The following is a 15,376-nucleotide window of genomic DNA, read 5'->3' on the forward strand; positions in this document are numbered from 1 at the left end:
CCTTAATAATGAAGAAGAGTTAATGGAGAAATGAATAATAAACAAAACAATAGAAAAGCCAGTTGAACTAGTAGTTGTGGTTTTAACCACAGATTTAAAGAAATCATTCATGCTTTATTATTTAACAAAAGAAAACATCTATAAATAGTTACTTTCAACTAAGTTGTTCTTTGTGACTTTTGTTTAATTTTAAACTTTGAAACCTTCCTATGTCACTGGTGTAACGTAAATCATTGGGTGTCACATGTTTTAAATCCTGTTATAAAACAACAAAATAACAATGTTTTTTATTAAATCAAATGCCATTTTCACACAATACATTCCAAACAGATGTATTCACGCAGAAGAACAAACTCTCAACTAAATATTTGTGTTGTTCTCAGTATTATCTTGAACTATAAAGTATATACTTTATTGAATATTGTTTTGTTTGTTTAAGCGCGTTGTGACCCTGGTGTGGAAAAGCGCTATACAAATAAAAATTACTTACTGACTTACTTTATAAAAACGTATTTAACTTAAACAGATGCGACGTTTAGTTGTCATTGTCCTTGAAGACTGTTTTCAGATCGTAAAGTTGTTCAGCCCGAGCCTAGGAATAAGACGTTTATAAATGTACAGATCCAGAAATAACGGGGAACAGTTCCACAATGTCGTCTTACAATTATTTCTCAATATATCAATATTATTCATTTTCATCGTTTACATCTTTTTCCAAGTTCATGAAAAAAAAAATCTCATTTTGTATTTTGGATAATGGTATATTTTATGAATACCGACACACGTTTTCCGTTTCATTTGACGACAGTTGAGAGAAAAGAGGTTTGACTTCCAAAACATTTTAAATACTCCTTTAACACGTCATATTGAATCATGCTGACATAACAAGGTTTTCCACCACGTTGATTGAAAAAGTGAAGTTTGAAAAGAACCACCGGGTTATTCGTTTCTACTTTTAATCTCAGATATTTAAACCACCTCGATGACTTTGACAAACATCGGACACACTTTAGTCACATTCCGTCAATCCACGTTAACGACTCAACCAGTCTTGAAACGGTCAAACCTCCGCGGACTCCGCCGGGAGTCCCGAGTCCTGACAGCCGGTCAGAGCAGCTGCTGACGCCGGGACAAGTGCTCACTACACGGGGGTGGAAGTTGGCGGAGTCCCGGTCAAGTCCCGCAGCTGCAGCGGCTCTAAATTAGATTTCTTTGTCATTGAGCCAACATCCCATAAAAAAAACTAGATGCCAGTACAGACCTTTTAAGGTAAGAAAATTATAAAATCATAAGAAGTTAAAACTTTAAAAACATGATTAAAAGTCTAAATATGGGATCAACATTAACATTCAAATGGTCTGGACTCTTCCTCCCAACACCTGGTCTGAGGTCTGGATGCTCCTCTACCTTTGACCTCTCCTCTCACCCCTAAGTTCACACTCCACTCTGAACGACACCTGAAGAAACTGAGACAGTGACAGGTTTTCAAATGGTTTATTGGTGGTTCAGTCTCTGATAACGGCGCAAATTACATCAATTCAAAAACCCACAAAAGCTCCCATGCGAGGCCCCCGCTACAGTCGCACACACATACACACACATGCACGCGCGCACAAACACACACACATACACACTCGGGCAGACCTCCTACCTGACCTTACCTGAACTCGTCCGTCCTCACGAGCAAAAGTTCATGACCACATTTGTACAACATCACGTTTTGTGAGAAACAAGCTCAAGTTTTCAAAGAAGGGGGCGGAGTCACACATCACAGCGAGACGTTACATCCTGACAGGTTTTTCGTGAGCAGTTCGGGAATCGTACCGGCGGGTGGGGGGGTGTGTGTCGGCAGGTCCGTCAACGGTTGGTTAAAAACTGGCCGACTCCTGGACTGCTCGCGCGGCGGCCCGACTAGACACCTATAGACCGGCAGTAGTCGCGGCAGAGTTAAGACTCGGGAGGTCCGCGGGGACACGTGGGAGGATCTACATCAAGAGGTCACTAAAACTGAACCAAGAGTCTGTGCGGCGGGAGGGGGCGGAGCCAGCACCTTCCATCCTGACGCACTTCCAAAACGAAGCAAGCGTTCCACAGAGGAAGTGATGAGCGGGGGTCAGGGAGGGGGGGCGGGTTTGGAGAGGGTGGGGGGGTCGTGGACCTGGACGGAGGCTCATTCCGTGGCCTTGAGCGAGAAGGAGAGTTTGGGCCGCGACTTCCCTTTTCCCAGGATCATCTTCTGCTCCTCCTTCTGCTGCTTCTGACGGTCCTGCTCCAGCTTCATGCGCTCCTCGTGGATCTTTCTCTGCTCCTCCACGATGCGCAGCTGGTCCTCGGCCTGCCGGGAGACACGGGTCAGACGCGGGTCACAAAAGTCTCTAGGAACTTCTAGTTAAGGTGGCTTGAGCTAATCTCATAAGAGCACCCCCTGGAGGCTGCCAAGTTCTTCACATTATTGTTTAAAAAACACTATACATGTGGGAATTTGCGCGCATGTTTGTTACTTTTTGTGTTTTTGTTACTGTGTATAAGTTTGTCACCCAGTATGCGTGCATGTTTGAAAGCAATATTGTTTTCAAGTATGTTTTTGTGCATTACTGTGCGTTTGCGTGGGTGTTTGTGTACATTACCGTTTGTGAGTCTGTGTATAATAGTTTATATCTGTGTGTGTTGGTGAGTACATGCAAGCATTAATGTCTGACTGTGCGTCCAAGTGTGTGCACACATTAGTGTAGGATATTGTGTAGGTTGGTGTGCGTTTGGGCACATATGCAAGAGTTGTGTGTCTGTCTGCATGTCGTACCAGTTTGGCCTGAGCTTCCGCGATCTTGCGATTATTCTCCTCCAGGATTTTTTCCAGCTCTTCTCGCTTGGATTTCTCTTCTTCCTGGATGGGAGACACGGAGTCACGTTAGTACGACAAAAACTGGCTGCAACACACAAGACACGCACGCATCCTTTCGCTCCACCTACACACACTCGCGCTCACGACCACACTGGCTGCGGTCGTGTCAGTAGCTTAAAGAGTTTGAGAGACTGTGGAAGACTCGGACCTCCACTAAACAACACTACACACGTCAGGACGACCGACACACTCAGCACACTCAGAAAAGGGACACATGGAAACATCGTTGAAAGCAAAAAAAAAAACAAGAGAACAAATGAAGGAGGGAATAGTTTGTCTCACCACTGTACGTGTATACCTACGCTGACGCCTGTGTACCTACACAACCGGCCAATAAACCGATGAATATTTACTGTCTGGTCCGAAGTGTGTCGCCCCCTGAAGAGGAGCCTCCTGGAGGGGGGGGAAGGAAGGTGAGGGTGCCTCCTCTTTTATTCGTCTGTGAGTATGTGTGTGTAAGTGTGTAAGTGTGTGTGTGAGTGGGTGTTGGAGGAGGACCGCACCACGGAGCACTTACAGTACAGGACACGCGTGGCGGCCAACAGGCTGCAGGGTCGGCGCAGCGACGGCTAGTTAGAAGGTAGCGAAGTCGTGTTTCCACAAATGCACAACAACACAAACGCATGAACAAAAGTTACAGGCAAGACATGCGTGTGTCGCCCTACAGGAGAACAAGTGGTCAGTTAACACAACAGCAGGGTTTGTTTTTTTAGGGGCTCTGAGAAGAAAAGAGTGGGTTTAATGTGTCAAATCAGCGACTGCACGAAGAAACGGCAGAGCCTCGGGTCAACATGCACCCCCAGATTAAGGCATGGGGCTCGCCACCTGCTGGCCAAATCCCGTGTCAAAAGGTCAGGGAGAGCGGAAATGTACAGTGAGAAGAAATAAGACTCTGGATGTGGACTTCTGCGACAAAGATTCGGAATTGATTTTGGGTTTGTCAGAACCGCCGTGGCAGCACACGCACTGTTCGTTTTGACTCATCCGGAGTCCTGGTGCTCCACAGACCCACGACAGGGCTGTGTATTGGTAGGAATCTGGCGAATGTATCACGGTACAGGGGCAACGATACAAAATTATATTGTGGGATCAAGGATGTGTTTGTAGTAATGTCCAAGTACTTGACTCTGGTGTTGCAGAATTTACAGACCATATGACTCTTGATGAAGTCGTCACTCCTTGTGGTTTTTGAAACCGAAATATGTCCAAAAAAATCAGCTTTAAAAGCAGCTGGAGTCGACTGTATCCTCTTGTCCTCAGTCATGTCAAGGCTTTTGTACACGTTATTGTACATTAAGCTGTGGAGGACATAATGACTGCTGCCATCTAGCAGCTGGAAGTCTAAATGAGACGTAAAAATGAACAGAATATTAACGTGCGCTAACCGTAAATTGTACATTTAAATAATATATATTTAATTTTACATACACTTTATTGAAATATAAACAATTGATGAGAATAAAATGATTTGATATTGCTATATATCGGCATGTTGATATTTTATCAGAACCCTAATCATGACATGTTTCTCTCCTCCAGTCACTGAAGGTCTGCTAACCTGTTCCTCCTCCGCTCACTCATTTTGCCTCGTCTGTCTCATGCTAATCTTGACATCACCTGGAGAACCCTGACGATAAACTATCAACCACCAGGTGTGTCGTTCTCTGCTGCAGTGAGTTTGCTGCCACGGCGAGATTTCACTGAAAGAAAACACTGCAGGGGGGGAGGGGGAGTCAGGGGTTGGGGGGGGGGTCTGCATTCCCAACGATCGAGCGTTACCTCTCTGGCCTTTTGGGCGGAGAGCTCGGCCTGCCTCTGGCGCTCCAGCTCCTCTAGCAGCTGGCGCTCCATGATGCGTTTGGCCTCCTCCACGCGCCGCAGAACCTCGTGCTCGATCTCGTCCTTGCGCTTCTCCAGCTCCTCCTCCACGCGCTTCGCCACCAGCTCCTCCACGCGCCTCGCCGTCTCCTCCTCGATCAGCTTCTCCTCGATCTCTTGCTGGCGGCTGCGGGCGAGACGAGCATCAGCCACCAATCACAAAGATGGCACACGGGTCATACGTTTGATTCGGTGCGAGGAAATACCCGGCAACGCTTCATAAATATAAACACAGGTTTTTAAACACCTTAATAGAAGTTAAATTTAAAACCATTTTTTAGATCCCATTGCATCAATATGGAAAGATTTTCTGCACTTAATACATGGGCATAGTCCCTTCTTCAGCCGGGCTGGAAAACCAATTAACACCTTCCCATGTTGCCCAAAGCCAAAATCTGAAGTTGCTATATGAACCGTGGTGAAGTAGAACAGCGAAATCAATCTGATGTGTCTCGGCTACAACCTCTATTAAGTAATCGATTGCCCGATAAGTGGAAATATTATTATTAAATATTTTTTAGAAATAAATGTTACCAAATTATTTGAGATTTGAAACTAATATACAATCTTATCTATCAGGTGTAGACATTTTTAGACTCTTAATTTGATTTTTTTTTTACATTTTATTTTAGGACATGAAGGCCAATCAAGGCCTTGTTTTTAGATTAAAGACTTTAAGGATCCCTGAGAATACTGTTACACTGAACTGAACAATGATCTAAAGCACTAGATGAAAGTTCAGAGCAACTTCTCCAGAAAAGACTAGACAATAAATAAAGGTCTTTGTGACCACAATAGAGGCACTACTTTAAGAAGCATCCATCCAACCACACTAATGACAATGGGATTAATAATAATTTAATTTAATAATTAATTGGTAAAGTATTGAAAGATTTCTTGACTTGTCCTTCCTTCCTGCTAACACTACTGCAACTATGTCTTGCTGTAAGAAGCTTCCAGTAAGAGAATAGTCCGGACCACTTTGTTCCAGCTTCTCGGATAAGAGGTTGAAAATGGATGGATGCAAATTGTTCCATTTATCTAACAACAAATTAACAGAACTTTAAGCACCAAAAGCAGACTTAAAGTGACCTGGAAAGACAAAGATGTGTAGGGATGAGAAATGGACCTAGAAGACAGATGGAGTGAAACGTATAGATAAACAAGGATCAGAGATCAATGAGGTGCATGTGAAGACTCGAGGAGGGAAAAGAAAACACTAAGAAACAATCCCACGGAACTATTTTAATGGAGTAAGTATGAAAGAGGGATTTGAGGGGTGTTGGAGTGGGGGTGTATGTTGACGCTTCCCGGTTCTTTTCTACCTGACTTCACACCGGCAGGAAGCCTTTTATAGGTGTGTTGTCACATGGCAGGACACAGCAAACAAACTCAGCTTCTTATGGGTTTTAGGTTTCACTGCATCTAATCCTGAGCTTCATCTAACTCGTGGCTGTTTACGTTAGCATGGTTGATGAAGCAGCCCGGAGCGCTGGAAACACTCGGGAGGAAAGCAGGTGTGAGACATCGCTCGGGTTCTCGGGTGTGTTCCTGCCTACAGCTGGCAGGCTCGCGGAGCAAACTGCTTTCACTTGAGTATTTTCGGCCGTGTTTGCTTTTACAAGCTGCTGAGGGGTTTGTGGGCAGCTCAACCATAAAGTGAGACTTTAACAGAGACTTCTGGAGCTGCTGTGACACGCACCATTAAAACACTAGATAGGCCATTTATGTTCTTTAAAGGGAGTTTGATGTACAATCCATCACAAACGAGGAGGAGGAGAAGCTGTTTTGTACCATTTGATCCGTTACAGGACAAAAATGCTCTATTGGAAACAAGAAAAGAAAAATGGTTTGTCACTACTTGACTCCGTGGGGAGACATCAATTAAGATTCCAGTCACGGAAATATAGTGCTCGGTCAGCTTTTCACATCTTCAATCTTATCAGCAAATATGCAAGTTGACCCACAAGCCACAACTCTCGGGCACTTCAACGTCCTCAGCCTCTTAAAGGAGCCCTGGCGCAAACACAGGGCCAGAGGTAAGACTTAACTTAGTCCAGTTTGCTTCAACCACCTTTTCAGATAGAAATACTTAAAAGGATAATATCAAATTTTACTTATTTCCTACACCTGCATGTCGACTAAGTGTTGGGAGTAGTCTGTACCTTTGTAGAGTCACAGGCAAAAATGTAAGTTATTCTAACGGACATGACGGGTTCACATTTTTCTTCGTCCAAAAGAAACACTTAAATCCATCTAAATACCTCTATACTGCTCATCTGTAATTTCCATTTTCTATTAGAGCCCTGACATGACAAACAATCAATTGAATCTTGTTTGTAGGGAAAGCTACGAGTGTCTAAAGGTAAATCTGATGCATGCAATTATTTAATTTTCCTTGGACTGATATCTGATGGGCGCTGTGCTCATGGTTATTTGAAATAAAACTATATTTTGGATTTGACCTTCACAGTATCAGTCGGATAACACTGGCCAGAAGCCAGAGAGTCAGACTGCAGCCAACACTCCGCCTTGCAGTCGACAGCTGCTCATCACCACTGTTTGAATGAATTAAAGTTATTATGCATTTGCACATCTATGAGAAAACAAAAGTTTTTATCCATGGCGACTCTTTGAATGTGAAATTAGAAATTAAAGTTGTGTTGTTAAAAGTACACAGTTATTTGTATTTATTAATTTATTTTAATCATGGTATCGAAGTAACGAAATAATTTTTTCTTTTTTGTATAACAAACTGAAATGTTGGTACCTAGGACCCCTAGTTACTACCGTCATATGTACATACATTTCTGCCTATAACGCAACAAAGGAATGGATCAAAATGAAAATTATTCCGGCCTCTGAGTGGAAATGACGTCCAGTGAAAAATGTTTAATGTTTAATTTAGTTGAACTGGAGGAAATGTTTCTTTAAAATCACTTTGTCTTGTTAAATTTGGTAAGTATTTTTACACCTGGAATGCTTCTCCCGAAATGAGCTTTTTGCTCATAGTTTATCTCCTGCAGTATTGTGAATAATAATGACAATACATCATTTATATTTTAATTTAAATGTATATGTTCTTCGTTTACCTTTTTAATTACCCCATTAGTTTACGTTAATTCATTTAATTACTACCATATATATATATATATATATATATATATGTTGTTCTCTTTTTTTTTCTACAACCATCTGAGTAGGGACAAAAACACCACTGCCCAAACAATTTTGACAATAAAGAGAGTATTACATCAATAGTTAAATATACACGTAACTTTCTGATCACATTTTAAATTCGTGTTGCTGTTGCAGTGCATTTGGACCTGGTTTATAGCCAGATACTCTACACAGAAGAGGGGAACATGTCCTCTGAAGCATCCATGCGTGCATGTGTAAGAAAGAAGTTGGGTTAGGTGACAAATTGTCTGTGGCTAATGCTAAACTTAGCATGCTACTGCAAAGGGGCAAGTAGCTAGTTAGCTTAGCATGCTAACCCAATGTGATGAACACCGGTGTCGAACAGACTCACATCCTTCTCTGTCTCTCCATCTCGGCCTTTCTTTCTTCCTCCTCTTTCCTCTGCTTCTCGTCCAGGGCGTTCCTCTTGCTAAGCGTGCGGCCGAAGATGTCGATGCGCTCCGGCGGAGACGCGGCTCTTTCTCTGCGGGACGAGGCTGTGTTTGACCGCGACCTGGACCGGGACTCCCTGCGCCGGTTCCTCTTCGACTCCCTCGACTTTGACCGTTTCTTGGACCGTTCCCGGTCTCTAGAGCGGGACTTGGACCGGCTCCTCTTTTTGCTGTGTTTGCTGCTTTTGGAGTGTTTGGAGCGGGACGAACTGCGGCTCCTGGATCGGCCCATGGCGAGGCTACACTAGCACCCTTTTCTCGGCGTACTCTCGACGGTGGCAACGAATTAAATCCAACGTATGCTCAACAAAAATCCGTAATATAACGGAAATGCAAGAACAGAGTAACCGTTTAAAGGAACTCTGCAGAAATAAACATTTAAACTCGGTTGTTGTTTTTGACCCAGCAGCAATCCAGAAATAAAGATGGCGGACCGGCGAGTTTCCCAGGATGCCACGCGGTTTTCGGTATTCTTCGGTATTCTTCGTGCCTCACTGAAGCTTTCTGAGGAGCTTCAATGAGGCATATTTGATGATACATCTTTATTCTTCCCAATTTCCGAAATTGAGTTGTCACAGCAGTTCACAAAAATTAGCAAAAATACATACACATTTAATTAAGACTTACATTACACTTATTAAAAGAATAACTAAAGTAATAATACATTAAAAAAAACAACTAAATAATAATAATAATAACCATAAAAAATGTACACGATTATAAATAAAATACGATAAATATATAGACAAAAAATAACATTAGTACACAGGCAAACACTACAGAGGTACAACAGTGGGGGGAACGACTTATAAACACAAGTTAAAATTCTATTATTTTTATTAAATAGACTGGCCGCGGTGGAATCTCTCCTTCCTAAATGATAGTTGCTCCTTCCTAATTTATTATGAATTAATTTTAACACTTGTGGAATTGGAAGGTCAGTAGGATAAATAACGTTTAGTCTATAACAAAAATATGTTGTTTGATTCAATAGAAATCTTAACAAGTTATCAAAAACAACAACACTTTAGTATTCAGTTTATTTATTTATATTACAACTAATCCAAAAACGTCCAACCTTTTTAACTTAATTATAAATGTATGTCAAATTGAAAAACATTATATTAAATGTACGCTTAACATTACTGTTTAAATGTCAGCCTGCCAAAGTAATATGACCCCTGTTTTTGTTTACTTACTATTAATAATCATATTTATTTTTGCTTCTTCACCTGCATTACATTTTTACTGCATACATCTACATTTATTTATCCATACTTCAACAATGGCGATTACTTTTCTGACTGATTTGATATCCGTTTTTGCTGTCTTTGATGTGTATAATAAACCAAAATCTCTTTAAATGCATCTGTTTGTGATTTATTATCCCGGGAGAAGCTGATCCTCATCTCTGCTGAAGTTTTTAGATGGTCACTGTGAACGTTCAGCGACACAACTGTCCTCATTTAACCTTTGCTTTAATTTCCTGTTTACTTTCTTCTGCACTTATCTGGAGGTAAAATGCTGCTTTTATCTGCAGACTCGAGTTCAGAGATAACCAGGCAGACAAGAAAGCTGCAGAATCGAGGCCATTGTGCGACGCAGAGCCGGAAATAAACCATCACTATATTTAAAACACACAAATCACCAAAGATCAAGTTGAGAAAGGTCACGGCTGACACATACGAAGGCTCAGATTTTTAATTACTGCAGCTTTCGGCTGCTCCGGCTCTTATTATAGAAGAAAGAGCTGGTTTGATGTCAGATCAAGATTCTTCTTTTAAGTTGTGAGGATGAAGAGTGAGCAGGTTGTGTGAGTGACTGTTGCAAGATGCAAGTGTTCCAGGTGATGATGGTGAACCACTGAAACCTAAATCCCGTCTGTCTAAGATGAGGATCAGCACCTCTTATTGTGGAGATCTTGCAGCTCAAAAGATGAAGTTGTTCATATGACTGACTCAAGAGTTCGATTGAGTCTGTTGGTCTGACTACTGTCTATGTCTCCCTCACACACATAGTATAACAATCATGAGTAGTGACGTTTTGTGGCCCTTAATACTCCATGAACTGAACAGGAACATCACTGTAGCACTTTATTGAAACATACATTGAAACAAACTACTCTATTGTAAAATACTTAACCTGTAACACACTTTATTGTAACCTACTTTATACATTTTCTCAGTCACATAATTTACTGTAATACACTTTACCAGTTACACTCTTTATACAGTACATTTATAGTTTATAGTACTTTATAGTAGTTTATAGTACTGTATAGTTACAGCCTTACACCCCAGCTCGGGCTCTGAGGTCTGTGGATCAGAATCTAGAAATCCATCCAGGCTGTTGCTCCTAAACTTTGGAACGATCTTCCTCTCTCTTTGCGCTTGATGGAGTCTACTGACTCCTTTAAGAAACATCTTAAGACGTTTTTATTTGTTCAGGCTTTTCCTTGATTTTCTGGAACTCCTGTTGTGTTATCAGTTTTATCTTGCCCTTTAAAGTATATACTTTATTGAATATTGTTTCGATTGTTTAAGCGCTTTGTGACCCTGGTCTGGAGAAGCGCTATACAAATAAAAATGTCTTACTTACTTACTTACTTATTTGAAAATACTTTACCAGTAACAGAATTTATTGTAACACACTTTCTCAGTCACATACATACTTATAAATTCCTTAACCAGTTATACATTATATTTTGATACTTCACTAATACGTAATTAAGTAAGTAAATTAAATAACATAGTTTGTCAGTTACACACATTACTGTAACTTACTTCATCAGTAGGTTAGGTTAGGTTAGGTAGAACTTTATTGTTTTTTTTCCAATTAGCCACAGCAATACACCAATTAAAAAAAAAAAAAAAATACAAATGAAATAAGAACAAGAACAAAGAGAAATAAAGAGAAAGAACAAGAATATACAATCTAAGTCTAATAAAGAACATAGATCAAAGAAAAATAACAAAGACAAAGGATACAAAGATTAACATAGAACAGAATGTCAAGATACTTTTACTCCACTCCTGCCCGCAAACTCAGAATTGTACAATCTCATAACACGAGGAATGAATGAGTCCTTGAGTCTATTTGTTTTGCACCTGGGTAGGAGCATTCGTGCACTCATTCTGCTTCTCTGCTCACTGATGACAGTGTTCATAGGACATCATAACATACCTTACCAGTAACACTCTATATTTGTGATACTTTATAACACACTTTATCAGATTGAGAATCAGTACTATTGTAAGACACTTAACCATTGACACACATTACTGTAACATAAAAGTAATGTACTAAATTGTAAGAAACTTTACTAGTGACTTGCTATACCAGTAACATACTCGACCAGTAACACACTTTTTTGTAAAGTACTTCACCAGTAACGTTCTATACTGTATCATACTTTACCAGGAACAGAGTTTATTGTAGCATACTGTTTCCCTGTAAATATTTTATATCTTAAAGTGGTTCGTATTTTCTGGTCGTAGTAGATACATACGTAGTTATCCCCTCTTTATCTTATCTGCTTTTTGTCTCCCTAAATAAATCTATCTTATGAGAACTAACTAGCTAAAACTGAACTATGTAAGGGTGGTTGGAGATACGTCTACACAACTACAATCCATCATGTAAGTAAGTTAGTAATTAAGTCATTTTTATTTGTATAGCGCTTTTCCAGACCAGGGTCACAAAGCGCTTAAACACTCAAAACAATATTCAATATTTTAAAGGTCAAGATAAAACTGATAACACAACAGGAGTTCCAGAAAATCCAGGAAAAGCCTGAACATATAAAAATGTCTTAAGATGTTTCTTGAAGGAGTCAGTAGATCCATCAAGCGCAAAGAGAGACAATACTGAACACAGATCTGTCCATTTAACCAAAGACAGTTTTACACACACACACACACACACACACACACACATCTGACACTAAACTGTCTATAACGTTATTAGAATGTCCTTTGTCTCTGGTCAGTGCTACAAGCGCTAACGCAGGTACTGATCACCTGGTCTTAATGGAGCTAATGGCTACATTCAAGCTAGTCCGGCTGTTAACTTCATTGAATCCAGTAAGGTATCATCTAGCGTCCGCAGTCTGACAGTAATAGCTTGGAGGCACCTCTTGACTTGTTAATGTCTTCTGTATTACTTTACGCCCCCCCCCTCCTCCCGATCCCCTCTTGCCCCTCCCCAGCCTGAGGTGGGGGAAGTCTCCCTGCACCCCCACCTTCCCTCCCAGGACTCTGGGGCGTCACCGTGACAATACGACAATGTGGCTTTTTAAAAAAAAAAGAGATCCAGAGTGAGTTAAGTGTCTTGAACAGCAGCGTCGGTGTCAGGGGGGGTCAAGAGTGAGGGCGAGGGGGCGGAGAGGGTGGGGGGGGGTGGGCGCTTTGATCAGGCGTTTTGACAGGGACGACGTTTTTCATGAGATGATTCCTCCACTTAGAGAGGGAAACCTGAGCAGGACTGTGAGCTGTTAGGGAGGAAACCTGAGTTAGAAGGACACCTGAAGTTTGAACCAGCGTCGACTCAGATGATCCATCGTTTGAGACTTTAATAAAAGGAAGTATATCAGTGCCCTCAGAATATTCAATTGTTCATATTCTAATTTCAAATATACATATTTATCCGATAATAGTGCCATACAATACCAAAAGAGTACCGATCTACTTGTTCGTACTCTTATCCAATCACAGTGTAAAAAAAAGCTTCTTTAGGGTTTTTTTCAGGATTATAAAGATTAACCATGTTAGCACCGATGGCTAACACTATCATGCTAGCAGAACAAATGTTCCCAGCTCATGTTTTTCCTTGACATCAACACTGTCACTGCGACAATAATGTAATATAATGTGCCCCAAGCGCGTGACCCAGATCCTCCAACCACCGGCCAGATGTCCCCAGAAGCCGACCAAGGCCCGCTCGCCACGACATATGCCCGACGTCGTCCCGCGATCGACACTGAGCGGGGGTCATGTGACCGTCGTTAATGGGGCGCCATTAAGTGACAGACGAGCTTCAGAGACGCGACCCTCGCCCACGTCAACCTGAGCCGTATCTTCTTTTGGGAGGAGGGCAGGTTGATGGCGAGCAGAGGTCAGAGGGGTCAGAGGTGAGGTTGACACCAGATCTCAGAGAGAGTGAGCCGTTCACTGCGAGCGTCCCAGCCAGCCAGGGGCCAGGAACTAATCTCAGCTGTCGGAAAATATTGTCGGAACCTAATGACAATTTCGAACATTTTGAGAGCATCATCAGTAGGGGTGTGTATTAGCAAGAATCTGGCGATACCATACATATCGTGATACAGGGAACAAGAATATATTTGTAGTATTGTCGAGTACTTGACTCTGGTGTTCCAGAATTTAAAGACCACATGACTTTTGACAAAGTCGTAACTACTTTAAATCAAAATGTGTTTTAAACGCTGCTGTAGTCCACTGCATCTTCTCGTCCTCAGCCATTACCTGGATCTTGCAGGATTCCTTTTGTTTCTTTAGCTTTGAGGGACATAATGACTGCTGCCATCTAGCAGCCGGAAATGTAATTGCAACACAACATTTACAAACATTGTGAATATTTGCATGTTAATTGTAAATACATAAAAATATTAAATAAAAAGTTTAAACTCATCCTCTTAACACTCTCATCCGTGAGCAGAGAAGCAGATGGAGTGAGCGAATGCCCCTTCCCATGCAACACTAATAGACTCAGGGACTCATTCATTCCTCGTGTTATTAGATTGTACTATTCTGAGTTCGGGGAAGGAGTGGAGCGAAAGTATCTTGACATTCTGTTCTATGTTAATCTTTGTATCCTTTGTCTTTTTTATTTGTCTTTGATCTATGTTCTTTATCTTTAGACTTAGATTGTATCATCTTGTTCTTTATCTTTATTTCTCTTTGTTCTTGTTCTTATTTTTAATTTTTATGAAAGATCTTCTATATTGCAGTGTCTAATTGGAAAAACAATTTCAATAAAAGTTCTACCTAACCTAACCTAACAGTAATAAAAAAGAAAATATGATTTGAAAGCCAAAAAAAAAAAGTAATATCAACACATTGCCGTTGAATAACGATAAAGCGCAATATGTTGACAAAAAAAACCCCAAAAAAGGCAATATTTGTGGTTATCGATATTATCTTTCAACCCCAGCAATAACATGTATATTTCACGTCCACTTTTGTTCTAGTGGTCATAATGTTTTAATTCACTTATTTCTGTTTCTCTGCGTTGGTGTCGGACTGATCCAGGTCTTTGCCATCTATCATCTTCTGCTCGGACTTGTGAAGAGGGACCAAGTCTCTGGTCTCAGAACCAGTCGGCCTCGGTGAGGTTCTGGACTGGTTTAGCGCTAATGAGCACAGCGACAGGTTTCGTGCAGCGGTGATCAATCAGGGGCGAAGTGATGTAGCGTGGCCCGGCAGGTCTGGGACAACCAGACCCGACATAGGTGGACCCCCGTCTGCGTGTGAAAGTGTGTGAGAGTCAGAGTTCAGGGAAGCCGGCGCTGCTGAGAACCTACAAACAGGAAGAGAGACACATCCATCACCCCGCGGTCCTGCCCGCAGGGCTAACAATGGACACTTCCTGCTGGACCGGGTCACAGAGGCGAACGTGAAGGTTCCAGCAGGACCTGGAGGAAGCGGCCGGAGCTCTGACTCAACATCAGTCACAGACCTGTTCTCCGCCACACTCGGGGGGTCCAGGTCTTTATTCATGTGGCCTTCAGGAGAATCTGATCTCTGCTGGTCCTCACTTCAGATCTCAAGACTGATCTGTTGCCTCCTCATGCTGGGACTTGAACCGACAACCTTCAGTCAGACTGAATAACTTTTTTGGTGCCTTGAGTGATTAGAAGCCAACATAGATGTCCGTTAGCACCGCTGTGCTCATGGCTTCACTCAAAAACTATATACATTTTTAATTCGGTTCAACAAACATGATCAAA

General features: G+C 41.6%; 1 protein-coding gene across 1 annotated transcript; it reads right to left on the bottom strand.

Annotated features, from left to right (window-relative positions):
- Positions 1 to 1,478: 1,478 nt before the first annotated feature.
- Positions 1,479 to 8,855, bottom strand: arglu1a (arginine and glutamate rich 1a). The gene is made up of 4 exons (XM_087803753.1): positions 8,313 to 8,855; positions 4,682 to 4,907; positions 2,801 to 2,884; positions 1,479 to 2,335 (listed from the first exon to the last, which is right to left on the bottom strand). Exons 1-4 carry the CDS (start codon positions 8,642 to 8,644, stop codon positions 2,171 to 2,173), a joined length of 807 nt encoding a protein of 268 aa, XP_087659879.1. The 5' UTR covers positions 8,645 to 8,855; the 3' UTR covers positions 1,479 to 2,170.
- Between the last annotated feature and the right edge of the window lie 6,521 nt (positions 8,856 to 15,376).

The sequence above is a fragment of the Callionymus lyra genome, chromosome 12, assembly GCF_982586985.1.
Source record: "Callionymus lyra chromosome 12, fCalLyr1.hap1.1, whole genome shotgun sequence".
Taxonomy (NCBI): Eukaryota; Metazoa; Chordata; class Actinopteri; order Syngnathiformes; family Callionymidae; genus Callionymus; species Callionymus lyra.